This window comes from Struthio camelus, chromosome 18, assembly GCF_040807025.1.
Source record: "Struthio camelus isolate bStrCam1 chromosome 18, bStrCam1.hap1, whole genome shotgun sequence".
Lineage (NCBI taxonomy): Eukaryota > Metazoa > Chordata > Aves > Struthioniformes > Struthionidae > Struthio > Struthio camelus.
The window spans coordinates 9,750,077-9,777,104 of NC_090959.1; the positions used below are offsets into that span (position 1 = coordinate 9,750,077).

A 27,028-nucleotide genomic window follows, 5' to 3' on the forward strand; every position below is an offset into this window, starting at 1 on the left:
GGGCTCTTCTGTGTACTTGAGGTGATGGCTGTGTGAGCATGTTTGTGAAGGCATTTTTGAATATAAAGCCAGATCCCTGCACAACTGTTTTTTAAAGTCTTTATCCTCAGACTGGTTAAAGCTAACAAGCTGAACTCCTGAAAAGCAAAGAGGTTTTTGGCTCAATATCCAGTAATTTGAGATCTTTCAAGATTTCTACCCTTTATACAAGTTAAAGGGATTTGAATAAATAATAAGTAGAGAAAACCAATTAATTGAAGTTCCCACTCTGCATTTACCAACATAAGTAAATTCCTTTAACGGAGAGCAGTTCAGGTCAACTTGACATCTAGTGAACATGGAAATTTTAATCAAAGTGACAATTATTAAAGATATACCTGAGTCATTCACGCTGCTGTTCCTCTTGGCGTAGGCACTGCGGACCACCTGCTCATAGACCTGAGCTCCTATTGTTCTCATGTTTTCACGAATCATGATGCCTTGGGCTTGCATCATGAAGAGGTAGGTGTTCACTGCAAGGAGGGAAAAAAAAAAATATTTCCATGAGCATCAAGTTTTTGTAGGAAAGAGAAATACAAGTCTCCTGGAATCATTTCCAGGACTTGGCTTCCTTCTGCCCTGAGGATCCCTGGGTCACACGTGCCGAGGTTACCTGATGAAAGCTAGTAAAGGTGCACGAGTTCTAAAGCGTAGGCGTGAGGCATGTTTTGAAACCCATCCGATTAATAAGAGGAACTTATATGGCCGATGCTAACAATGCAGGCTGTAATTCAGTACGAGAGGTTAAACAACAATATGTTTTGCTATGCAAGTGCAGAAGTCTAATTAGGAGCTATCATTATAGGAGAAAACTAAGCTGCACGACTGGACGAGAACATCCCTTCCTAGACCGCAGGGTCAGAGGCCTGCTCCCATGTGTCCGAGGGTACAACAGATGAGGTAAGAACAATTTCATTTTGACAGTCTTTGAGCTCACCTTAAATCAATGCATGCCACTATTTTGCTATCACACTATTTAAAGTAAGTGCTTTTCAGCTTTACCTGAGTTATTGTTTTTCAAGCTACCTCCTGACATTCAAACACCTTAACCCAAAGGCTTTTGGCACTTCCTTCAGTTAAATTCTCTTGTGGTGGTACGTCACGCCACATTTTCATGACTCTGAGCCTAAAATGCTCCACGCTTACCCAGGCCTTCTGCTTTGCCCATTCTTATTTTGCCCATTGATGAGCCTGGAAAAGATGCCCGTTTTGTGCCAAAAAACACTGATCAGTAACACTGCAACGACAGTCTGCATGCAGTGACCCACATGGCCGCCTTGGCCTTCAAGAGCTGTCAGGTATGTCTGTCAGGAGGTAAGGGAGGGTAAAGGTAGCCTTTAAGTGATACCCTCCTGCTCGCACTTCCAGTAAAACCCCTTCCCATTCCAGCCGGGGTGCAGGTAACACTTTGCAGAAGTCATGTCTCAAGGGACACCCTCTCCAGCTAGTGGCCTCAGTTGTTTTCCTCACTATCCTACATGTTCCACTGACCATTACATCATGTTACTGCTCTGACTTAGCCTGCTTAAATTTTAGCTAAGCTGACATACAGAGCTCACAAGGACAAGCCCCAAAGCAAACAGCGACAGACGCAACCCTCCCGACGTCAGTGGCTCCCTCCCAGCCTGCAAGACGTTCACCTGCAGTCTCTGCGCGCAGGAGCCTCCAACTCCTTTTGCTACGTTGCACTGTAACTCTAGCTATGTTTTCACCGGATTAAAGTGTTAGACTTAACGATTTTAGACTCAAGAATGAAGATTTGAAATCAGGGAGGAAGGGAAATTCAAAAGGCTAATCCTACACCAATAAATAATCAAAATCAAAACAGAGTAAAAGAAAGACTGCAGAAGGGCTGAAAAGGCTAACAAGCCAAGGGATCGACAGAGACCCTCTGCACGGGGAGGGCAGTAATAGTTCTCTATACCAGGCATATCACGAATCTGCAATAGCCTGATATCAGTGGCTGCCGGTGCCAGGAAGCTAAAGCTCGTTGCTGAAGTCACCTGGAGCCAAGATTAGATAGGCACCCTGGACACTGTACCAGTATCAGAGAGCAAGGTCGTTGCATAAACACTACCTACTTGACAAATAGATTCAAGTTTTATTTCCTCTTATATGACTGAATTCAAGTCAACTTCTGAGAAGGCTGCTGAGTTGCATTTCCCAGTCACAGCCTTTTTCTTTTCAACCCCCCCCCCCACCTTAAGTAAATATTTGAAAGGGCACATAAGCTGTAGAGTCATCAGCCATGCCCATGCAGAACTGGTCTTTGAGCTGTGTCCAGGAATTACCAAATAGATTCTCAGTGCCCAATGCAAGAACTTTTCCCGTGTGCCTGTTCAGCTCTTTGAGCATCAATGTCCAGATGAATAAGCTTCCAATATCAGGCAATTCAGAACTACTGCCTTCAAGGCCTAAATAACTAGGAGGAGTAATAACTACTTCTAGCTTGTCATTCCAGACATGGTATCCACGGCCCTGCGCAGGCTGGCTGCAGAGACACATTGCCTCAACAACAGACAGCTTGAGCAGCTAAAGGCGTTCAACTGTGCAAGCATCGAGAAACAAGGGGGTTAGGTTGCAATAAGTGCTTGGCAACTAAATTGCTTCAGATACCATTTTAAATGCACATTTCCAGTCCCTCCCCTCCCATACGTATACCCTTTTGCGCTGGTGACAGTGGTAGCAGTCGTAAGAGTGCATAATGCAAACGCAAACTCATCCAGAAGGATTAATTTGCCCCAAATTTTTCAGCTGAAGCAGTTTTCCTAACCCAGTTAGCCATTATCTAAGTGATTTATTACACTGGCACAGCAATAAGCAAGAGCTGCTTGAGCTAAAGCTCTAGCTAAATTCACTTTGTTAACCTGCCCTGTTCTAGGACTACCTATACAACAAAGAATAATTACTGGATAGTTTAATGACCACTACAAAGTAAACATGTGCTCTAGTGCAGTTTCTTGGCAAGACGTTCCTACTGCGCTTACTGCCACATGTGGCGAGGCCTGCTCTTGGGCAGAAAGAAGGGAAATTCATCCTCGCAGACCCCCGAGGGATAACCCCCAAGGAAAACCTGGCATTTTGATGCAATACCACAAGCCAGAGGCAAACTGTTTGTGCTTGTTAAAAATTCTGCACATAAAGCCTCACAGGCAGCCCGAGATCTTCCCGTGCTGGCAGACGAGCACGCTAGCCGCTCGGCACGTGGACAGGGCCCGCGCCCGTACCAGCCTCCGCTGCAACGCGGCTCTGGGCAGAGACGTAGGGAAATGAGAGTACCTCAAAAAAAAAAAGTTAGCAAAAACGAGTTATTTAGGGTTTAGGGGTGAACAAGGCAGCAGACTGGCATGTACTTGTTGGTCTGAGACAGGACACGCAGGGCAGCTAAGGGGCAGCTCTCAAAGGCTGAGCTCACCGCTGCCGCAAGGCTGGCAGGAGGCAGGTCTGCGGTGACGACAGACCACTCCAGACTCGAGCAACTTTTCCTTTAGCTCATTAGCCCATGCGACAACTCTGGCTCAGTTGTAGGGGGGGCACGTTAGGAGCCGACGCTTGGGGCGGCCAGCTTCTAAGGAGAGGGTCTACAAGAACACCTCGCCCCGCTTACGGCATGGGTAAAGAGGTGCTGGCAGCACTGCCCCGAGCGCACAGGGAAGGGAGGTCACACACAGCATCACCCAGAGTCGAGATGGCCCAGCCCAGGCAGGACTCACGAGGCACAGCGTAAGGCACAGCTTCGCCTCAGCCTTCTCGATTACAAAATCGGTGAGGAATTAATGGCAGTTCACATCTCTTTCCAGAAACCCAGAGAGCTCAGGGCAAGGAAGAAGGCACAGCTCCTCTCCTCGTTCGCACAGAGCGGCCAAAGGGTAGTGAAAACCACTGGGGTTAAGATGTTTATCAGGACCAGGCTCCCGACAGGGAAAAGGGAGGGGGCAGCAGGCTTGCACTTTTGCAGTTTGCAGGGAGTTTGAGACAGCAGCAAGGCATAACTTGCTGAGGCTGAACAAATCATTTAGCTTTCTACCTCATTATGCCTTCGGCTTGCTGGATAAAGCAGAATCCGGTTTGGTGAAGCACGAAAGGATGAGAAAGACAAATCAGCATCCACTCCCTGCTTAATCTAAGAAACAGAGAGGTCTGCCCGGCACGCTGAACACGCCGTTTGTTTTCCCCTGCTCTCCAACAGGGGAGACGAAGCATGGCCGCGTAAGAGCCACATGACACGACTTGCTCATTTTGACTTCCACGCAGCTGCGGCGGGAATCCTCAGACTGCCACAGCAGCTACCGCCCCCAGGGGAGCGCGAGCACGCGCACGCTTTGTTGCACACTGCAATGGCTTTTCACATATCAACCCCTTTAAGTCAAGCAATTAAAGGGATACCTGTCCAAAGAGCTGTACTCTCAACATGCCAGGCACTAAAGACAAAGAACCCCCCGAGGGCCCTGCTGACCTAAGCGGATGGCAAGACAGCCCGTTTTGCTACGCCCGGAGCGACTGGCCACCATTCGATGGATGCTGCCACTATGAACTTAATAAACCCTGCGCTTTACCACAACATGCGAGTCGTTTTTGCCAGAGAATCAGATTTGAAACGTGTTGTTTAAAACATTTCACTCTTCATACCCACACAATGCTTAAACTAGTTCAGCGGAGCTGGGGTGGGGGGGTCAGGGCTGGGCCCATACTTGTATTTTGGAATTTCTGTACTGAATTCAATCCTCTTCCCTTGCATACCCCTAGCTTCTGCTTAGCAAACCAGCAACGTTTTAAATGTATTAAGCGTGACCTAGGTGCCCCCGCAGAGCTGAGGGCTCTGCTAGCCGGCAGGCTGCGTTTCCCGGAGCGGTAGTGCCACAGCTGCCATCAGCAAAGGAGCCCGAAGGGCCGCGCGGCTCCCACGGGGCCCTTCCGCCGGGGCAGGAACGCGCACGCGCGTGGGGCTCGGCCGAGCCGAGCCAGGCTTCAGCTAGAAAGCACTTCTCCATACTGCGAGATACGGTTAATCTAATCGTGGGGGATGATGTAGAAACCTCTGTTAGCCTTCCCCCATATTCCCTTCCAACGCGAGGCGCTGCAGAGGACGCGCACAGCGATAATCGGCCTGACCGCGGCCTGCTGACTAGCAGAACACGGATGAGAAAAGGGGTTTAGCTGCTGTCAGCGGGTGGAGGGTCCCCTTTTTCCTACAAATATTTCCAATAGACCCTCCCCAACCACACAAAAAAACCCCTTAGACCCAAAGGTACGAACTCGTTTGCGCAGTGACTGCTGTAAGCCTAGCTTCCTCGGTTTGTTAAGGCACACGTCAACCCTGCCAGCATTCAAACACGTGGGTGCCGACGCATCCGAGCTCGGTCCTGGCAGCGGCTGCGCCCGGGGAGCCGCGGCCCGTCACCTCGCCTCACGGGCGGCCGCCCGAGAGCTCCGGAGGGAGGGAACAACTTCAGCTGGGAAGGTAAAGTCCAATTATATAAACGAGTGCTGAAGGCTTCCTGTAATCATTTCTCAGTTGGTATTTTAGGAGCACTTCTAATTACGAAACAGCTGACTCTCTCTTGGAAAATTAATTTCACTTTGGTGATATGCACTAGAAGAGGCAGCTGAGTAATTTCCAAGTTCAGGGGCTTATTTGGAGAAGGTCTAGGATGATGCATGCTAGCTACCAACATGGGAAGGGAAAAGTCCTGAGATTTATCACTTGCAACCCCAGCACACGTCCGCCAGGAGCGGAAAGGAGGGCTTCCTGCAGCATCCCTCCGGCGAGGGGAGGCAGCCAGATACCCGCGCTGTCGCGCTAACGAACCAACGCGCTCCGCAGCAGATGGTCCGAAGAGACAACGGCAACCGCTCCCCAGCGGGCAGGGGGGCAGGAAGGGAGGCCAGGTGATTCACTGCAGTCCTGGCAGCTGGAGCGACGCGTTCAGATGCTATCAGCTCCCGACACAGCCACCAGGCTTTCCTGAGGAAGACGTGGGTCTTCCTTTGCGTTAAGATTTAGGGGTTTCTGCTGCATTTAGCATTTTTCTCCATTCATTAGTGCCTCAGCTCAGCAGAAGGGCATAGGGGCTGTTTGTGAATTTAATATAGCTTCACCGGAATCCATATCCTGTTCCTCCCGGAGGATGGTCAGCAAGTACCTAACGTGCCAAAAGCTGCTTTCTGGAACGTAGCTTGCAGCCAGCTCAAGTACTAGGGTCCAGCAAGAGCAAATGCCTCATGAAGGGCTGATACCCAAGACAGAGGCAGAAGGTGCTGCCTCCCTCCGTCCCCCTGATGAGAGAGGCTGAGGAGCCTGGTTGATGCCATAAGTCCTTGCCCTAAGAGCATGCATTTTAATCAACGCAGCCGTAAACCAACACACAGTGGGGAAACCACTGCTGAACCACCCCCTTGGACATTTGGAAAGCACACAAAGTGCTGAGCTGTGTTTGCACTATGACTGCACATATGAGACGCAAAGAAAAAAAATCGGAAAGAGGAACGTGTGGCAGGCAGCGCGGGTGGAGGCAGTGCTCCTGGGGCCGTGCAGAAGCTCCAGTCACAGCCAGGGCCCCATTGTACCGCCCGGGCGCGAGCAGATCCCCACCGCTGCAAGGACCTTTCAGAGGGCCCAGAGACACAGAATAGGGAGCGGAGTCATGTCTACATTAAGCCTTTTGTTAAGCTCCTCCAGCAGATCCCCAGCAGCAATTCAGCTCCATCAGCATGAGCAATACAAAGGATTTTAGTCGTGCTCACCATAGCCTAAGCCTCCAAGGAAGAGAAAGACAGCTAAGATAGTTAACTGCCACATGATAGATGGTCTTAACTAGTAAACAAGCTGACTAGGAGATTTAGCAGCATCCAATAGCTAACGGGCTAGTAAGCCTGTCCCCATTAGTCTTCAAATTTCAGTAGCACAGTATTCCCTGAATATACAGGCTGCCAAAATAATAAATAGGAGGTTCCTATTGGTTTTAGGGAATTCAATATTAACATCACTACTGTAACTTAGTCCTTTGTCTATAAATAGCACAGGAAGGAATAATTTGATACGTTAAGTAGTCTAAGAATTAACAGCGCAGCAGCACGGAGCTGGTAATTACAAACCACCCTTCCCCAAAATTGGCAAGTTATCAGCCGGCACGTGCATGAAGCAAGCGGGCAAAGATCAGAGACTGCAGCAATGTTTCACCAAAACCTGACTGCTGGGATTTTGCGCACAGATATGGGTGTGTGCGTCTCAGCTGCCTCAGAAAAATTAATCTGTGGAGGCTTCATCAAGTAAAAAAAAAAAAAAAAAAAACAGAGAGTAAGAATTTAAGGACTACAGAATAATCTGCACAGTGAGAGGGCAAGCTTCACTAGCAATCCCAGCAGCAATCCCACAGCTCCTGGCTGAGCTAAGGTTTTTGTGTAACGCGAGGCATCCTGTACATACAGGAAAATTTGGATTTCCAACACAACCAACAGAGCATTTTATCCGCTCAAGCACTCATGTGAACAAGCCTTTCACCCTGATAGGCAACGAAGGGCAACGGAAGGTGCTGGGGAGCCAAAGGGAGCATCGGGGGCGCTTCCAAAGTTGCGGGCGAGAGCTGAATATTTTAAGACATGTATCCCTAGACAGGCAGGCTCAGTTAAACCGACAGCAAGGGCTCGAGCACCCGACACACTTGATACGTGGCCCTACGCAAGCAACGCTGTAGGCAAAGAAACGAGGGCATAATTTATCTGCACACCAGGGCAGTACCTCTGGGAAACACCGGCAAGACCGCGCAGGACTCCGAGGAAACAGCAGGGCTGCTTTTATACTCGGACAACCCCCAGAAGAGCTTCGCTCACGGGCTGCGACGCCTCTTTGCGAGGAAGGGCGAAGCGAGGCGGGCCGGCCGGAGCCCAGAGCATAACAAGCGTTTGCCCAAGTTAAATATTACCCTTCCTAGCGAGATTCTGACTCTCCTACTTTAATTGCAGTTCAAGGGATGCAATTCCACATGACTGCATCCCTCGTTTATTCTCCATCCCGCCCCGTACGCGGAGCTCTCCCGGTCTAGCAGGGCGAGCGCCGCCGGCCTGCCCTCCTCGCCGGGACCCCGCTTCCCTTTGGCGGGCGGCGCACAGTTAAGGGCGCCAGGAAAGGCCCTTCAGCAGGCGGAGGGAGAGGGTTGCTAACCTCTTCAACAGGCAGCGCTCACCCGGCCGCTGGCGAGCCGGCAGCGAACATTCACAGCTCGGCGTTTGTTCCTCAGGCTCGTTAGGAGACGAAGCGGGGGAAATTCCTGCGTGCCGGGCACCGTGGCCAAGCAGCAGGAGATCCGCCGCCTAAGCCCGTTGCTCGCTTCGGAGCAAGGGGAGGAAACAGAGGGAGAGCTTCAGTTAAAAAGAAAAAAAATAAACTAAAAATAAAAATAGTGATTTAAGCCAACACTTAGGCGGACGAGGCAGAAGAACAGCACGTGTAGGAGATCCGGCCAGGCTCTCCCCAGCACCACCCCCGCGTCCAAGGCCAGCAAGTGGGTGTCCATCTCCCACACAGCTTTGGCCCCTGAAGCAGGGGGACGCTGAGAAAGAGAGGCCAACTGGAATCACTTTTCCTTTTTCCTCCCTTCCCAGACCACAGAAATCAGGTGTTGAATGAGAGGAGAGGAGAGAAGAGAGAAAAAAAAAAAAATTCTTCTGCTGGAGGCAATCCCCCGTGCCACCACTGTACACCGCAAACAAGGAACCTTAGGACACGCAGGAGAAAAGGCTAAACTTGAGGTTATTCTTTCCAGGAAATGCATCAAATTGGGAGTTTTAATCTGTGCTGCCCTTCACCAGTTCAAACAATCTATAATACAGCTAGACCACAGCAGACAGAAGGTAGGCTGGGTTTTAATTTAAAATTACTATACACATCCCACACCATTGAAACAGATTTTGGAATCACCGATTTGTTAATCTGCCAAATTAGAAGGAGATTAACTATGCCCCTTTGGAGATTATAAATTATTTTTGGCTTGACAGTTTTAACAGAGTCATGGATTTACTGGCTCGGTTAAGTTTAATTCTTGCCACACAGTACAACCTTCACTTTCTGAAGTTTTAACAGCCTGGTTCCCGTGGAAGAATGTTATAGTTGTTTAGGATATTCCAAAAAAAACAAAGACCTGATTTTCCAATCATGTTTTACAAGTTCAGCACAGCTGAACAAAAAGCATTATCACATGTACAGCCCCACGCATGCTGCAGCTGAGCTGTTCCTAATGGGGGTCCAAGATTTTGTTTCTGGTCAGTGGTTTGACTCTTAAACCAGCCTGGACTGCTCGAGTTAACATGCATGAGGCAAAACACCCTCCCAATTGTCATGCTTAAGTGCAAGCACAGGATCTGTGCTTACAGCACTGAGGACTGCACTCGTTCTTCATTGACCAAGACTCATGGTAGTTTATAATGCCATTTATGGCTAAAGCACAGTCCAGTTCCTATTCACATGCTTTGTCTCCAGAAAGCTTAGCATGGGGGCGGGGGGGGGGGCAGTTTGCCCATGATGCACATGCCGCAGGTCCCAGAGGACCCATTTCTTGCTATCACAACAGCAAGACTGAACGCTGGGAGGTGTTTGATGCCGGCAGCGGGCTGCCTGTGCCCGCAGTTTGTGGGGCAGCAGAGGCCAGTCCTGTGCGCGCGGGATGCTTGGCACGCGCCAACAGCTCCACCAGACGCGTAGGGCAGGTCGCACAGGGCAGCCCCAGCCTCCCCAGCTCTGCCCTACCATCTCCGTATAGGCTTATACGGAGGTGTTTACCCTATTCTGTAGGGCCACGTCCGTGATCATAAAACCCCCAGGCTAGCTGACTTTGGGTGCCTCAGCTCCAAGTTGGAGCTAAGTCACCCAGGTCCAGCAGGAACTCAAACTGCAATACTCCAGGCGGCACCTGTTAGTGAAAGAGCAGTGCACAACTGCTTCAAGCTTTTGAGTATAAAGGCTGCTTTGCAATAAGCATGATTTTCACTTGTATCTAATGCAAGATTTACTTGTAGCAATATCCCCAGACCATCCACCCTTTATGGTATCTTTTCCACACCTCGTACAAGGTACAGGGAAAACAGCAGTCTCAGCATATAGAGAAGGAAAATTTATGTAGTCCAGTCTCTAAGCTCAAGACCATCTAACTGGTCTGCTGGAGCGACACTCCTTTCAATTCCTAAAAAACCCCTCTAAACTGACATGCTTGAGTCACGTGGGATTATTGTCTGAGATTTAAAAAGGGAACAGCTTGGAGCTCCTTGCCAAAAAGGGTATTTTTCATAATACAATGCCATTAAGATACGCAGCAGCTTGGACCTTGCAATATGATTTCAGAGTTGTTCTCATCAGCAATAATTAAAAACTGCACTACCAACAAAGCAAGTACAGCTGCTACGTTTCCTTAGGACAAAAACGCTAGCAGAAAGAGGATGCAGCTTTGAAGCTTTGGCATAAAGACATTAACCCATGTGAGGGAGGCTGGGGCTGGGGAGCACCAGGCTCGGCGCTTTCCCGCTTTTCCCACCGCTGACCTGCCCTTCCCCGCCGGAGCCGTCAAACGTTTACCAGCAGCGCTGCCGCCCAGGGACGCTGGCAAAAGCTGTCAGAAAATCCTAAACCCTTTCGTACTAAGGCAGGAATAAAACTTGCTGGCATCAGTAACCAAGTTTGTACAGCCCTTTACCACAAGCACCACACTTACAGAATTGTATCCAAAGCATTGCAAGTTACATATTAATCTTAGATAAGCATTAACAAGGCTATCAAGTGAGCAACCTCAGCAAGGGATAAGAACGTCCAGAGCCCTAAACTGTAACTTGCATTCGGTATCCATCAAGGCGGCAAGGAAAAGATCACCCTCGCCTGCAAAATCCCCTCAGTGAAGGCTGGGAAACTCACATCATCTATTTTCCATCCTATCAGATTTTGCTGCCTTCATATAAGCAGGAAAAAAGAAACCCAGCACAGGTTCAGTGACAGAGCATTTCAGCCTACCATACAATTTACATGTCCAAGTAGGCTCTGTGGAGTGAGTACCAGGACACCAAATCTGGCTGTCCTACAACATCCCAGGAGCACACACCAAAGCCATGTTCCACCTAGTACATCCCACTGAGCTTGTGGGCAAGGAGGAAGTCATTCCGAGTCCCACACTGTTTTACAACATCCCAGTAAGTTGATCTGATATCACAGTCGGAGCCAGAAGTGGCTGCCCTTCCTTGCCGAGCCCTCATCTATGCTATGGCTCTTTAATCGTTTGGTGACTTTTAAGTTAAAGTTCTTCCTTATGATCCCTTCTTCACAGGATCGTGTCCTGGAGAATTACAAGCTCCAGATGTGTAAGGTACGCTTTATAGACAACAAAATCCCCTCCCTTTAATTTCCCCATAAAAAGTTACCGTAAGATCCTCATATACAGTTATGGCAGAATGAATAAGTTGAGAAATCCATCCCAGACTGACTGCACCCAAGAGTCAAGCTTCCCAAACAAGTTCAGAGCCAGACATTCGAGCCACCTTGGAACAGTTGAATATGCTGCAGAGAAGCCAGAGCAGCCACGCGCCTCCCGAGAAGCCACCACAGATCATACAAGCAATGACTGTCAGCGTGTCTGGGGCGATAAGACCAGGACAGGACTGAAGCCCGGCCTGGAGAGCTGGGGAACAGGAGAGGAAGAGCCAGTGCTCTGCCCCCAAGGTGCAGGCAGAGGTCACCATTTAAAAAGCAGGGAGCCGGGAGAACGCTGGCACCCTCCTACCAAACACAGCCCCCCGAGAGCTGCCGCCAGCGTCACCAGGCAGGACGAGATGCTGACGCCACCACGTCTCAGAGGCAAATGCTTGGGCAGTGCAAAAAGGAGGAGGAAAAATACCACCTCTAAAAGCACAAAGTGGCCATCCCCTGCACCACAGACGCTCTGTCCCCCTGGGCAAACAGGCACCAAGTCTGCTGTTCCCCCACAGTGAGAGAGAGGGAGCAGCAGCTCTGAAGCCATGCTCATAGTGCATCAAACCGCCTGTCCCCAAGATCTCATGGCGACACGTTTTCTTCGCACCCTAAGAAGATCCACTAAAATGCTGTACATCTCCAAGCACATCTCCAAACATCACAGATTGATCCGAACAAGATCAAGGTGGTTTCCAGAGACAGCAGTGGGACATGCACGTCCCAGCTCACATCCAGGGATGCCATTCCCAACAGCCTTACCAGGCCCTGGGGTGACTGTGCACAGGACCAGCAAGAGCTGAGCTAACTTCTTCAGGCATTTTAAAAAACTACCTTCAACTGTGCTAACATCCCTGTTCTCTCAAAGCAAAGAGTTAACTATTCCACATGCTGAAAGGTCTGGGAGGGCTCAAGGGTGAGGGGATGCGAGGGGGTGGAAGGAGAGCTGGGCAGCAGTGAGGCCAGGTCCTCGGAGCAGCCTCGAGCCAGACCAGGAAAGGACCTGAGCACGAGCAGCTCTGCGGAGAGCCTCCTTCCGGCCCCCTCGAACAGCACAGCCGGGAAACGACAGCCCCAGTTCACGGCTCCACACATCGCTCCAGCTTCCTAGATAAACGTGTCCCCGAGCAGGGAGCCGGGCAGACGCTGCTGAGCTCCCCTGTCCTGCTGCAGCCCATTGCCTTCCTCCTCTGCTCCCCTTTCCCCTGCCAGCCTCGGCATGAGTGCTTTCCTCCACATTGGATAATGAGATTTTAGATTACACTGATTTATCCACTCAAGTTATCCGACTTATCCAGGTCGTGGTTGCTTCTCTAAGGTATTCCAGCTAGATACAGCCACCCTCCTTTTACCCCCTTCCTTCATGCAGACAAACCCTTGCACGAGCTCTGCAAACATGGACCTATAAATGCCACATCATTCTTCATCATCATCCTTCAATTTGTCATCTTTGACTGCTCTAGAGCCAGGCAAGGAGTCACTGCCCCACATACAAAGGTGGGTAAGCGAAGAAACATAGCAAAGGTTGCTCTTCTGCAGCTACAGCCTCTCCCTGGCTCAAACAGGGGTTGTGCTGCAGAAGCCTGGAGAAAAGTCCTCATCCATAAATGACTTTTAGCCATTCATAGCCCATAGATTCTCTCAGCAGCAAAGCTAATAGGGGAGCTCACCCGGTCCCGAATTTCAGAGCACACTAGTTCACTGACGTGGAAGATTACAAGTGTCAGGTAGGAACTGCAGCTGCTTTAACAAGGAAAATTATTTCGACATCAACACAGCAGTATTGGCTGATGGATACGAGCAACCCACACCAGAGGAGGAGGCTATCTTATTGACACCGCACAAATTGCCTCTGCTGCTGGATGCATACAAACACCACCCTTAGCACACCAGCCGGGAGGCAGACAGCTACTCCTGCTCTTCTCCCTGGTATTTTTTGGTACTTATTGAACATAAATGAGCATGAGGAGCTCTGAGCATGGACTGAGAACCTGCTGTGCCCTTGGCACTGGCCCAGTGACAAATACTGACCCTGTCTTCACCACTGCTTCCAATGCAAGTGCAGGCAAAAGATAACAGATGGGGGAGGGGAAAGAAGCAGAACATAAAAAAAAAAAAAAAAAAAAAAGGTTTGGTGTCAGCATGCCAGCTTTAAGCATTTTAGCTGTGCTTTGCTTTCAGCTTTCTACAGTATAACAGTAAACAAGACAATTACAGTGTTGACTGGCCCCTTCCCTCCTCCCCCCAGAAAAACCTAGGTGGAAGCAGTGTTAAAACTAGAGCACCCTGAAGCAAAGCAGCAAAATTCAGTTCTGCAGTAGGGCAATCTCCCAGGCGCAGGTGCCTTCATTTGTCATTACCCTACAGCTGCTGCCAGCTTGATGCACAGCACAAGCGTTCCTGGAGCCGCTCACCAGGTACAGGCACAGGCAGCCACCCCACTGCTGGAGCTTCAGATCCACACGACAATTTCATACAACCAAAAAGACTAGCAAGCAGGCACTGTTGGAAGGATGTGCGAGCTAGCAAGCCTGCTGAGGGCATCCCAGCCCAAAATGGTGCTTGACCAATTCTTGACTTTAATTGCAACTCAGGGCAGGAGGGCATATAACGGGCTTGGGCTGGAGAGGAACTGAGGCAGACCCTCATTTGCAGTTTTGATTACCAATAAATTAAAGGAGAGAACATTTTGCACCAGCTGGTCACACAGGAGTCTCAGCCAGCTTTGCACGAGGGCTCAGATGTCCTGTGGGACAGCAGAGAGGGACGCGAGGGCAGTGACCTGCTCCGCAGCAGCCAAACTTGGGAGCACCGGCCACAATCAACGCAACTCCCTGCGTCCTGTATTTACCCTGGTGTCACCTCCTCTGTGGCACGTGGTACGGCAAAAATATGAGGAGGTCTGAGAACTGGAGGGGGTCGAAGTGCACAAAGCTCAAGCATCGCTTTAAATAGAGAGGACAGCAGGATGGAACAGCAGGTGCAGTTAAGAGCATATGCACCTACAGAATAAGGATTAAACAGATCAATTCACCTCAAAAGCAGAAGCCACCGGTATCTGTCTTACAGCAGAGACTCCTCTAGACAAGCCCTTTGTTTATCTACACTTTGGGTATTTTCTGCTTTGTAGACAGTGCCGACAGTCACGTTCACAGAGCTGGAAAACCACGAGTTTTGAGCTGCCGCATTTCTGTCAAAGAGCAATGAGAACGAAGTAGGTTTACCCCCATTCCCCCCGCCTTTTTAAAAAAAAAAAAAAAAAAAAAAAAGAGGGGAGCCTTGAATAATCTGGGTTTAAATAGCTTGCATGGCTGAGCTGGGAGAGCTTTCTCTATGCCGGTGAAGCCACAAGGCAGGGCACGCTTGTAGCACACTCACTATGTGCAAGGTACAAGACACCCCAGGGACACTAACACACCTCTTGCAGAGGGCTTAGCTTTGCAAGACAGACAGTTGTATACCTTGAACGCCCCTTTCCATGCTACTTCACAGTGACGTTGCAAAGTGCTATAGTTCATAAGTGGAAACGAAAGAAGTTTTTTTCTTATATATAGTCCTCAATATCTGCTCATAGCAATACTTCCTCCTTTGGCACGTACTCAGAAATAGCACAGCACAGAAAGCTTGATACTAGCGCTGCTTCTAACATCACACCTCCTGGGGCAAAGTGCTGCCATGACATCACACCTGCAAGTCGGGACTACCACAAAACCATGTAATGTCCCGCAATTTTGAGACCATGGTGCAAACCCAGGCACATCACAACTTGCAGCTGCAATCCAACACCACACCAGTGAGTAGCCTTGCTGTCCAGATGGAGAAAAAGCAGCAGCTGTTCCAGGCTAGAGCCACAACTGCCCATGGCAACTGCGGGTTAGCGGCACAGCTAGTAAATTAGTTACCCTCCAAAACAGCAAGAGCTGCTCTTCTTGCAAGATGGATAACAACTTGCCAAAGGGCTCCCACTCGGCAATACACCTCCAGCACAGGGTCATGCCTAGCAAAGGCCAGAGCAAGGACCACCCCTAGGCAGGAAGAGCAGCAAGGAAAACTTTCTTTATTCTTCTACAACCCTTCTACTACCAGCAGTGCTTTTGCCTTTCCCCGAGACCCAGAGAGAAAAATCTAGGGACAAGCACAGACCTGCTGCCAGTGCCAAAGCCCCAAGCGCAGCATGGGCCACCGGCAGCCACAGCGGGTGGGTGCTGCAGGGTGTCCTCTGAACAGAGCGGAGGATCTCATCTGCTGCAGATGCAGAGAAAGCTCAGACAACGGTTGCTTTTGTGGAAGGCAAATGACTGCTGATAGCCAGCCAGTCTCCGGTATCTGCTGGCATAGAGTTTTACATGTCTGAAAACACGGTTTCAAATTGCATTTGGGAAAGTAAGAAAAGGAAGATGTTTTCCTGAAATTCTGCAGGATGTCAGATTACTAACATCATTTACAAGCTCTCACTTCCCCCTCCCTGCTTCCAACTTTTCCTGCCGAGTTTTGTACTCGGTTAACACCGCTGCCCAAAACATGCCTACTGAACTGCTGTGCTTCTTGTAAAAAGCAAGTCCTGCCACACAGGAACAGCTGAATAACATTCCTGCTCAACAGCTAGCCTCCAAGCTGGCATTTTCAAGGGCTTTGATTCTTTTCAAAGAAGGCAATGAGCTTAGCCCTTGATTAAATACATAGTATAATCCACCTAAATCTTGTTAGCCGAGAAGCAAGTCACTTGTCTCACTAGTTGCAGGTGGTATTTTATTTCAGCACCAGGGAAGCACCGCAGCAGCCTCCGGCACAAAGGTGCCCCTCGCGATACCCGTCGCCACTGAGGGCTGAAAGCACTGAAGCAGCAGGTAGCTCCATGCAGAGGTGGTGGCCGCTGCAGAAAGGCACAGCGCTCAGTGCTCTGGCTCCGGGAAGATTTTATTGAATCAAGGCACAGAAGTTCATGCACAGCTTCCTCTGCAACAGGAAAAAGCCACAATACAAAAAGAGAGGGCATTTGCACCAGCCCTGCCAGCAGACACAGGGAGAGCGCCTCTACGCTCACCACGCAGCGAGGCTTAGCAGGTACCCAACAGTCAGCAAAGCACTGAAAAGTCCCCACTGGCTCTGCAGCAAGAGAAATCATCGACGCCGAGGGAGCCAGGTTTCAGGGTGGAAGGAGGACGCTCTGCAGCTTGGGGGGGAACTTCACGCTCTATTGGTCATGCTTCTCCTACCTTGGAAAGGATGAATCAGTAGCACAGGGGGAAAACCAAGCATGTTTAAAGCATTAGCAGAAAGGCCTGGTTTATAACTTTGAAGTGCACCACTATGAGTACGACTGTCTTGCCTATCAGATGAGCAAGAGCCATGCTCTGAAGGGGCTCGACAGGGCCCGCAGCACTGGTCGATCCTGGTGCCCGGCCTGCAAACGGCATCACCATCTGCCGTCCTCCAGGCCGAGGCTCCCGAGCTGCTACGGCAAGGTCAGCAGCGCCGCTGCCCTTCGCCACGCGCTCCGGGTGCCCCCTTTCCTTTGGGCAACCCTGCCCTTCCCAGCTTCGACACCAGCGCGGGCACGCTTGTACCGGTGCAGTCCCCTCAGCTCAGGCAACGGGGAAAAAAAAAAAAGTCGGTTTTTGAAGTCTGCCCCCCAAAAATCCCCTTCTTACCCTGACTGGCCCCCCTCCTGCCCTGTTTGGCTCGGGAATGATTTGGTAAGTCTAATGATTAGTCTTTGGACCATACAGAAGAATAAAACATAGCAGGGGAGAATCTATTTTTAAGCCCAGAGGCAGAAGGAAGCATAAACTTTGTTTCCCCTAGCAGGTTGCTGTTAGCACACCTTTGAGAGCCGCCGTCGCCAGCTCTGCAGCGAGCGGCACTCCACGGTTCAGCGATTGCCACAGCAACCAGCTCTCGCCACGAACGCGACAGCGCTGCAGCAACGTCAGCTCCAGAAGGGGAGAGAAAGAGGGGGGGAGGAAAAAAAACACCCATGCCAGGATAGAAGAGATCTGCTGCCATGATTGCAGTGCATTTTTAATTGAGGAATTAAAACGCAAATGCCACGAGAAGTATTCTGCCCACGCAGAGGCAGCGGATACATCGCAGGTGGAGCGGCTCCACGGCAAGGTGGCCCCTCCGGGAGGCTGCATCCAGGCGCGCCAGCGCCGGCCGGCAGCCGCAGCCCCGCGCATCCCCGCTCCTGGGCTGCCTTAGCGGCTCCGAGGCTCCCTGCAGCCGCCAGGCGCGGTCCAGCCGCCACTGAACGGCTGCGAGTTAAGTTAACTGCCTTAACACATTATGTGGACTCTGCAATCTCAATTACCTTAAAAAGCCCAGGCACGGATCTCAGAGGGATTGCACGGAGGAGGGAGAAACCAGTTTAAGGATTTGGGGACGTGTAACACGCACACACAAAAAAGCCACATGCTTGGGCACAATCCCAAAGCACATTCTCAGGCAGATAGGAAAAAAATTCTTCACAGGGCTTCATAAAACAAAAAAAGCAGATATGAGTGAAGTTTCCTTTAATCAAGTACTATACAGGAAGGCTGAGCAGAGAAAGTGTGCTGCTCAGCGTGCAGGGCTCGCTGGGCACCAGCTGGTGCGACAGAAATCATTCTTTTGGCATTTGTGTCCTCAGCCAGAGTCAGGAAAGGGAAAGGGCTGCCCGCAGAGCAAACGTGTTTGATAAGTGACAGCAGTTGAGCATTGCAGGGGCATTTCACTGCTTCAGAGGTTGCTGCTATAACAATCTTCTCTGACTCAGCAGCTGAAAGGGATGCCGGGAAGGAAGCAAAAAAAAAAAAAAAAAAAAGTCATGCATTATTAATATGGACTCTGGCAGCAAGACACGAGTTGGAAAAACACTGAGGGGAGAAAATATGACTGCAGACCAAGAGACAGAGCTGCATGTGTCTGAGCATTTCACACTTCTCCCCGGGAACCTGCACACATCTGTCTGCAGCCTCCCCGGCCACAGGCGAGGGAGAGAAGGGAGGGAGGGCCAGGCACCCTGGGCTTCCCCTCCACAGTCTCTTGGGCTAATGGGAACCACGCATTTGCTGCAAGAAACTTAGCCCGGACCTATTTTCTCTCTTGAAGCAGCTTGCTGCAGTCCTAAAAGCAGTACTGATAACACAGCAAGCATCAGGCATGGCCCATACTGTAGTTTGAAAACTATGACACTTAGTTTGGGGTTTTCCATGCACAAGAACACATCTATTTTAGCCAGTTTAACTGCAGCCTCTAGATCTGTTGTTTGCTTTCTGATCTGCTAACTGGTTGCCATCCAGCGCTTCCACCCCTGGTGTGGGCTGTTCCTGGGGCCAGCAGAAGAGTTGGTCCTCACCACAACCGACACAGCTCAATGGCAGAGCTTGCAGAAGAATCCACACGTCTGCTTTTAAGGTGACAAAGCGACACAGGACAGGTCAGGGGCTGCCGCACACCTCTGAGCGCCACACGGCTTCATGGCACCACGCAACACCAGATCGGGACCGAGAAGGCCAGCCAGTTTGGTGTCTCTGTTTAACCATCAGCCTCGCATTGGCTTCCTGTTTTCTCCAGCTTACAAGAATGAATGGCCAAGCATCCATGCTAACTAGTATTTTACTGAAGGTATGAGTTGCACAATGCATTCGTTGAATATTCATGTGCCGTAGCACGTTAGCATCCTGCCAATGCATTCTGGTGAGGGATCGGGCATGACATAGAGAAAAGGTATTTCCCCTTCCCTACAAGGCGGGCAAGCAAGAGTCAGGCAGCACTCAACTACTTAGCGCATTGCAGCATTTCTTTTTCTGCATATTGCGAATGCTTTGTAGATTTTTAAGAGGCCAGAGGCACCTTTTAAACTTTAGCTTTCACATAGCCATCCTCACCACTTAACACCCAAAACTCTTGTTTGAGTCATGGCCTCTCCACACCTGCTGGTGAAAGGTATTGTGGAAGGGAGACACTATAAATTAAGCCTGTGTGCTCTCCTATCCCAGAGACCGCAGCTGAGGGCTCTGCAAGCTTGTCCGCCTTGTTTGCAGAGTAACCCATTGATCCTTTAACAGAAGCATTTTGGCAGCGTATCAGCATATTTAAAGTTTGAGTGGAGTTTGGTCCTCAGCCTCTCTAAAGCAGCAAGGATAGCCAACGCAATGCCAGGGTTCAAGGAGCCCTTTTGATCATTCGCATGGCAGGTGACGGCATTCAAGTAAAACTGATCAATTATTTTGTCTTAAAACTCCCTAGATATGTATGCACCACTGTCTGAAGAATATTGCTTATACTGTAGTCTGACATGGAGCTGTACGAAGCCTTTTTTTCCGGAAGGTATTTGTTTTCTTCCTCTGAAGTGTGCAGTGACATGCTCCACACAACTTTTCCATAGCCGTTAGCACTGAGATGTGCAAATGCGCAAATCTGCGTGCGCCGTGCCCCAGACACCCGACCTGCCCCTTCGAGCGGGCAGCATCAAGGAAACGCGCAGCCCACGCAAGTCTCACCAAAGCAGATCCCGCTCGGTCTGAGCGAGTGCCGCACAAACGCGCGCTCGCTCTTCGGGGACTTTCCACCTCTTTCTCCGCACAAGGCAGGAAAGCAACGTTTTTCTGATGCAGCAAGTGCCGACACAGCTGGGCGGCCAAGCCGCAAGCTGGAGAAAACCCCACCGCGCTATCTGAACGCAAGCCCTCCGGCACGCGGGTCTACCCACGGCTATGGGGACCGCTAGCCGGTTCACCGCCGCCGCCCCGCGTGGCAGGAGGGCCCCACGCGACCCGCCGTGGGGATCGCGAGCCGCTTGCCGGACCCCGTGCGCCAAACGCGCCGCGGAGAGGAGACCCTCGCGGGGCAGAAGGGCTCTGCGCCAGCACGGCGACACCAGGCCGGGTGGCGGGCGGGCGAAGGTAAGAGCTGAACGCTTTCGTGCCCCAGAGGTCAAGCCCCAGCAAAACTAGCTTACGGGAGTAACGCAGAACCAGACTACGTGCTTTTAGCTACAACCCAGGCAAAGCAACTAGCTTCTCCCCTCCCCGTGCCCCTGGGATTTTGGTTTAGGGCTTCAAACCAAGATTCTTGCACAACTGAGGCAATATTTATGTGCCTTGGAAAACCCAAGTGCCAGATTAGGTGCATTAAAACTTTGACTTTGTATGAACTGCCCACAGCTACCGCAAAACAGAATCAAACCCTTTAACCCATCTCCCACCCAGGGACAACGGCTCATTCATTCGCTAAGTTTGAACAAAACCAGGAAGGCCTCTTTTGGTAGCGGCAACAGGACACTAGTCCTTCCTCTCCCCGTTGCTCTGCGTGTCCACGGGGACGCTGCCCCCGAGACGACGGCTGCCTGCGCTGCCCTTTCATTGCTCCTGGCACTACTCCCAACAACAGGTTAGGATACACCAGCTGGGCAGTTACATCACACTTCAACTTTTTTGGCCTACCTCTCCTATCAATATAGTAGCTCTAAAATAACGCCAAGAGCCTTAGCACGGTTAGAAGTGCTGGATTTAGCAAATGCAATTTAACGCCATCTCCCCTCCCCCTGCCCCCCAAACAGGACATCCATGGACATCTCTCTCAGACTTCCGGATTTGCTTCCTCACTTCATCATGTCTCCTTGACCAAGTCACTTAATGCTTTTGTGCTTCAGCAGCGCAGTTTACAACAGACTCTCTACCCCATCTCTCAGAACAGGACTGTAATATCAACAGTATTTAAAGCATATGCTAGAGAACCTTAAAACATGTATTGCCACACTAACGCCCTGATGTTCAAAATGCAGCCAAAGATGCAGTCAGACGAATAGTCCAAATGGAAACAAGAGAAGGAAAAACTAGCATAAAAATAATCCTAACTACCAAATTAATCCAGCAAGATTGTGTCAAAGTGAATACACATTCTACTGCAAGTCACAACAATGCTTTAAAAATAGAGCCGTTAGGGAAGACTTTCCCACTCTACATAGCTGTATATTGGTGTCTCTTCCAGACTCCGGGTGCCGCTGCCAAAACAAGTGCACAAACGGCTCTGCAGAGCCTTCTCCAGGCAGCCACATCAGCCGCCCTGGGGGAAGCAAGGCACCTTATTCAGCACCCCCCAAGTTTCAAAGCAATCAAGCGTTTAAAGGCTCCGTGCTCTGCTTGGATGTTAAAAGCCGCCACAGCTAACAGCATGGACATAGGAACAAGCACAACATGCCCAGCTCCCCATGTTTCTCATCTCCATTCTTTGCAGAGTCGTCTCCAGGGTATCCATCGTACCCTCCCGGAGCAGATGTTGTCTGAGTTAATACAATTAATGAGTCCACCTGGAAAAGGGGCAGACGCAGCTCAGGAAACAAAGCAGCAGCCTCAGTCCCTTTATCTGTAGCAGAGCTGCCAGCCACCTGAAGAAGCCGAGCGCCTGTTGAAACCATGGCCTTCCCACCCATGCCCCTGAGCTGCCCACCTCCTCGGTTTCACTTCTGCTCAGTCCCTGGAGGGAACTGAAAGGGTTCAATAATCATCCTGAAACCACAATACTTACACAGCTTGTTTATTAGTTTTCCCAAATGTACGAAGACTGGATTTCCTGGAAATCTAGCCTGACAACACTGGCATTTTTTTGCTGTATAATGTTTGGTTCGTTGCATATCACCGAAGTTTTGAAGCACTTAATGTGCAAGCACAAACGATCACGTGGAAGCTTTTGTGGCTTATTCATCAACTTTCATGAGCTGTGCCTTACAGAGATAACGCCGACAAAAAGTAAACCATTCACGTACTACCTGCGGTGGCAACACCAAGCAAACCACCGGCAGAATAACCCAAACCAGAAGTGCCGGACAGACAACACAGACCACTGTCAAGGGTCTTTAACAGGCAAAGGAAATATAGTTCACCCGCCTTCTCCTTGTCAAAGAAACCCTGTGATTGTTGAGCCTTGACCAAAAGAAAGCCTCAAAGTGATGCATTGCATCACCAGGGTCCTGGGCACATTAGCACAGTAATAACTGTGCAAACAGGGCTGCAGAGTCTCTCCTGGTTGCATGCACTTAAGAAACCTCAAGTCCTAGAGTCAGTCCCAAAGAAGGGACTACTTATCCCAGCTGCTGACAATCCCCTCCACATTTAACATAGGAAAGCCACAAACTCAAATTCCAGTTCTAAGAAGCACTCGTGGATACCTCTTACTGCCACCAGTCACTCACTGTAGTATTTGATGACTGCAAAACCATAGCAGAATACATTGAGAAACTGGATTGTTCCTTCTTTTGGTTCTAAAATTCTGCTTAACTGATCTTTTAGGGAAAGGGAGAAGAGGGTAAAAGAGGTCAGCATCCCCAGTGTTATCATAGTAAAATACAACACTTTACATCGTAAAAAGACCATTTAAAGAATTAAAGCTGAAACTACTACAGCAAAAATCTAGTATTGTTTTTCTAAGATGCACCACACCATCACTTTCCATCCTTGCAGGACCAGCGCTTGCTTACAAGAGGAGAGAGAAAATGCAGCAAGCCACCTCGCAAGCCATAAAACCAGCAGCTGCCCCCAGTTTCTTCCACAAGAAGCAACAGCGTTCGGGGCAAATCAGCGCACTTGGCAAACGGAGCCGGGCAGCGGCACTCTGCTCATCGTGGCTACCGGAGCTGGGTACCCCTTCACTGCAGCACACTGCACCCAAAGCTCAGGCTGAAAGAGGATGGTGACGGGGGGAGTTGTTCTCCCCTCCCTCCACCCATGACTCATTTTACTAACATCTCCGTGAAAATGCAAAGGCAAAATAAGGAGCTATCCAGTGTGGGCCCTGGGCGACCTCCTGGCTTTACTCGCTCAGAGTCTCCAGGCGCCGGCTCCGGGCAGTCAGCGCTGGGCTCTCCCTGCTGAACCACTCGCTCCTTCCCGCAGGCCTAAGTCAACACCTACTTTTTCTATAGTCCTCACTGCTGAGGGTGACTCAGTCATTTCCCATATCCAGGCTTAATACCGTAGTTCCCTAAATCTTGGATTAGCTAGTGGCAGCAGAATATTTTACTGTTTTCACAACTGGAACTACTCCGTATTAAAGATTTGCTGGGATGATACATTAAATAACCAAACTGGATCAGCCGTATTTGGCAGTGTAATATTCTTATGAGGGATCAAAGTGTCAAATGAGATGTACCAAAAAATAAAAAAGTGGCTGTTAGTCTCCACAGGATTTTATTCCTGTCCATTGAAACGCAGCATCAAAGGAATAGTGTTTCAAAGCATTTTTACCTGTCAAAAAAATCAAACTCTTTTGTTATAACTTCAATTCAGACCTAAAGGAGGTAACTCATGCCCTCTTTGACAGGTCTGCGGCAATTCATGTTAAGTTTTGAGGAAGGAAAACCAGAGGGAATTACAGCTCTCTCTCAAAGAGGATAATAACAACCTTTCAAGCAATAATCTACATTCTCTGCATTATTTTTCCTATGTCATATTCAAGCAAATAAGACTTCTGTACAAGCCCAAGTTTACGAAAAAATCCAGGCTAAGATGGTGGCTGTAAGAGCCACCATTTGGAGAGACACTTAGGGGAAATGAAAAGCTACGCACGAAGGCCTCTGACCTTCATCCTCCGAGGTTACATAGTAACAACCCTTCAAGAGAATCAAGTGTAACGTTTGAAAAATTCCTGCTGTCAAAGTGAAAGTTATCAGGATGGGACAGGAACTTGCAATGGAAGCAACTTGTAAGAGTATTACTGTCCTGAGCTGCAAAGTGGAATTTCCTTTGATTTCCTAGTCACTGTTAGAAGAATACTATTACTGGCAAGAAAGGATATTTTTAGGAAAGTTGTATTAATCCCTCTACCATGGAAACATAAGGCAGCCGGGGATTCTTCCCATAGCTCCTTGAAAGATCGATGGCCCTCTGAACAACATCAGAAGCCCAGATCAGGATCAACCAGAAGCAATGACTCAGCACCATGCTTTGGGGTCAGTTGCTCTTTGCACGTGTGTCCTCCTTCCTCCAGCCCCATGTTCTGGGTTTGCAGATAGCTTTCTGCACATACCTTTCAGAGAAGCTAGAAGCACTCAGTGCTGTGGTCACTGATAATGAAAGCCTCAGTCAGAAAGGAGACCGGAAAGCCTTCCCTCAATTTGGGCTTGCAAAGAGGAAAAAAAAAAAAAAAAGAAAGAAAAACCAAAACACACACACACACCAAACACACTTCTGCTGCTTATTCTAAAGCTTCAGCCACTGCAATTGTTTGCAATTAAAACCAAGACTGCTTTGCAGCCCTTTAAAGTATTACTGCAGTTCACAACAAGGCCTCAGAGTAAGATATGCCGCAAGGCAGCAGATTAGAGAAACGCACTTTATCATCCCCAACAGCCCTGCTTCTCATCCCCTACCTGGGAGGGCTTCCCTCGGAGTCAGCTAGAACATAGGGCCGCACACGAAAGAGCAGGTCCTCGGGCCTGGAGCCGCTGCGGCTTTAACAAGCCCAGCCGTGCTTTGGCCACGGTTTGCCGGGGAGCAGCCGGAGCAGCTGCTTCGCATAACGCACAATGGCACCGACGGGACAGAGCCGCACAACGGCCCCGGCCGCAAGCGGCTCCGGAGAACAGCGGGGAATAAAAGGGGACCCTCCCGGGCCGGCGCCATCAGCTCGGTGCCCGACAACTGTTGACTTTCTTAGGTGGATTTGGAAGCTCAGGCCCAAGGAAGAAAATAAACATGCAGTTTCGAGGAGGACACACACAAGCGTTTTCTCTGCCTGCTGCGAAGGAGGAGATGCTAGCTGTTTACATTGGGTCGCGCTGCCCAAACTCAAGGCCATGAGACGATTTGCTGGTTTCATAGGTAAAAATATTGTTTAAGGACCTAAGTGAGGAGCTAGGCCACGTATAAAATAAACCTGGGGACAAGGCAGATGTAAGCCCCGAATGCTTCACACTCCCTGCAAGTACTAGACATAGCAGACCAGGAACGTGCAGACGACTCGTGCTATCCTGAGCAACCTCCAGCCTCGGAGGGCTCCCCTCTCCTCATCCCTGAAGGGCACCAGCTTTTCTAGCTTTTTCCACTCCCCACCCCCCACCACCACCACCTCAAGCTTTTCTAGTTGTCAAAGGAGCTGTCAAGCCAAAAGCTCAATGCCAATAAGCTGAGGCAGCACCCAGAAGCGCAACCGTCCCAGTTTTCTCCTGGGACTGGGACACCACAGCTTAAACACAACCAGCCTCAGCTACTCCCCAGATTTTTCTCCAGTCTGGCTCCAGGGCTTACACCATGCACAGTTAGAGGTCCTTCACCACGAGGGTGCTCCACCTGACTCTGCCTTCGGCCTCGCTGCCGACACGGACGCCCCAAGCAGCACCCAGGCACTCTGGCCGCAGCCTCCCAGCGCCTGCCCCCAGCCCACCCAGGAAGGAAGCGTTTCCAACCAAAAATGGGGTGACGCTTGCTGGGTTCAGGCAGACTGACTTCAGATCGAGATATTGCCAAAGGAATGCAGTTCTGCATGTCCTGTTCCCCCCCAAAAAAGCTGAGGTTTGCTTTAGGAGTAGGTATTCACCAACATTACAGGTTAAACAAACAAAGCCATTTAAGGCCTAATCTTTGGCTGGTTCAAACTCGCAGTCAGCTTCCTCAACTTCAGGTCCTATTTACTTGGATTTTTTACTTCAAGGGCGGTAAAGGAATATGATTAATCACTCCTCTTCCTATGTTTTAGCTCACTATTTTTCAGCCTCTTCACTGCATTACAACAGAGGCTTCTCCAAGCCCTGCCATAGGAAAAACGGACGAGCCCTACTCTACTGCAACGGGAAGGTGTGAGCCAGTGCAAACACCAGCAGGGCTACCGAACATAGAGTTCGCAACATTTCTGCTTCACACTCCACGCGGTACATTTAAGATCTAGAGCACAGTTCATTTCCTATCAGTGAAACTCACTCTGCTTCCAAGTCTCTCCTTATCACTTCAGCCTAAAAAACAAACTCTCTCCAAGAGTTCAAACGATGAGCTTCACCACTCTGGGAACGTGGGGTTGGGTTTTCGTGATGGAACGTTTTTGTCGGGGGTGGTGGGGAGGGGGAAGTGAACAAGATCTTCTGTCACCTAATGGGACTATGATACAAAACATCACCAACATCCACAAGCTGATAAAAATGGCACACCTTTGCCTTGCTCCCTGCTCTTCCCACCTGGCAGGGCGGCCAGAACATGGGGTGGAATGGGACCACGCTACCTGTGGCTCATGAAGAGAAAAGCATCTTTGCAGAAAGCTTTAAAACAATCACACACAAAAAATCCAGAACTTTATACCCCACAGTATCTTCAGTAGCTCTAAGACCCATGACAGACGCCTTCAGAATTAGCTTGCAGTGAAGGAACAAGACCATCCTCACAAGATAGATTACCATTCTGGGATTGCGCTGCTCTTCTCCTGCAGGTCTGGGAGAAGTCTATGTAAAAACTGTGCACTAGGCTACGAGCTCTACAGCCTGCCCTGTGTCTTCCCAACCAGCCACGGAGCTGATAAGCAGCAGCAAAGAAATTCCTTGCCCCAATCCAAACAGATGACATCCGTGAATATCTGCCGTAG

At 49.9% G+C, this 27,028-nt stretch overlaps 1 protein-coding gene across 1 annotated transcript in view; it reads right to left on the reverse strand.

The window, feature by feature from the left end:
* Positions 1-27,028, reverse strand: part of B4GALT5 (beta-1,4-galactosyltransferase 5) — a 42,881-nt gene that overhangs the window by 14,169 nt on the left and 1,684 nt on the right. The window contains exon 2 of the mRNA XM_068912305.1: positions 378-512. Coding sequence (XP_068768406.1) covers positions 378-512 — 135 coding nt within the window. The remainder of the gene's footprint in view (positions 1-377; positions 513-27,028) is intronic.